The sequence below is a fragment of the Sphaeroforma arctica genome (genome assembly GCF_001186125.1).
Source record: "Sphaeroforma arctica JP610 unplaced genomic scaffold supercont1.779, whole genome shotgun sequence".
NCBI lineage: Eukaryota > Ichthyosporea > Ichthyophonida > Sphaeroforma > Sphaeroforma arctica.
In genome coordinates, this window is record NW_014039779.1 from 38,018 (window position 1) to 39,196 (window position 1,179).

Sequence of the window (1,179 nt, forward strand, 5' to 3'; positions counted from 1 at the left end):
ACATACATACATACTATACTATACATACATACATACATACATACATACATATATATAATATATATATATATATATATATATATATATATTCAGTTTAATCATTTACATTGACATGCAATGCACAAAATTGCATCACAATGTAGATACTGATGCACGCATAATCGAGAAGACTGAAATGGTTCACGCGATGCCAACCACGGCGTCATTCCCCAGATGAGTGTGCAGTTCATAGTGATTTATATACCTGATAGCATTCACCAGTGGGTGTAGAGCGAGCGTCATAAGGGCCTCGCATCTCTGCACTACAACATCGTTATTGACATAATCCAACAGCACCAAAGCCTCGACATGCGCATCGCAGATGGCCTGCATGCTGTCAAGGCTTCCACCCTCAACCGGGACCAGTTACAATGTATAACTGGCAATTCCGGTGTTTATATCTATTAGTTCGGTCAAGCCTTGTCAGCATTTGTCTGATTGACGATTAGTTCTTATTTCTCGAGACAGACTGAGTTAGTATGTAGACAATGACTTATTCTATGAGAGAGACTGAGTGAGTATGTAGAAACTAACTTTGGTTTCTGTTTTATTAGGTCTGTGTGTAGTGTGGACCACGAGCACCTAAATAAAAGGTACACACATAACAATTATTTTTAAACACTCTATTGACAATGCAACAAAGTATTTATATACAATTGTAAAAGCTAAATACTGTGAGTATGTATGTATTCAGTATGTAACTATGTAGCGTGTACATATTTCTTCGTGAGTTTTATTTTTAGATTTCCTCTAATGATCAATCACTGATCTCCAAATTCCTCTGGGTAACACAACACAGAGCCAATCAGATGGTAGGCTCTGATTACATATCGACTGTTTCTATTTTCTCGGTTTCTGGCTTTGGCAGCTTGGATCTGGGTATATATCTCGAAGTAGCTCAACTAATAAATATACATTTATATATATAGTAAACTTTGAAATCATACTAAAGTTAAAACTGTAAAATCGTCTAGCAATATTGTTGTAGCACGCTTTTGAGTTGAGTTTTAAGTGTTCCTACTAACCCAGTCGAGATATGTTGATGAGTTTCCACTAGGTTGACTGTGTGTATCTGGACATGCGCAGTACAGTTGCACTGAACCCGACAGTGAAGGTTACCAACACCCTGTGAGTGGTTGT

General features: G+C 37.3%; 1 protein-coding gene across 1 annotated transcript in view; it reads right to left on the reverse strand.

The window, feature by feature from the left end:
• The window catches only part of SARC_08547 (hypothetical protein), an 18,176-nt gene extending 17,479 nt beyond the window's left edge, over window positions 1-697 (reverse strand). The window contains exon 1 of the mRNA XM_014297476.1: window positions 245-697. Within this exon, the coding sequence (XP_014152951.1) occupies window positions 245-372 (128 nt within the window). The 5' untranslated portion in view covers window positions 373-697. The remainder of the gene's footprint in view (window positions 1-244) is intronic.
• Window positions 698-1,179: the final 482 nt, after the last annotated feature.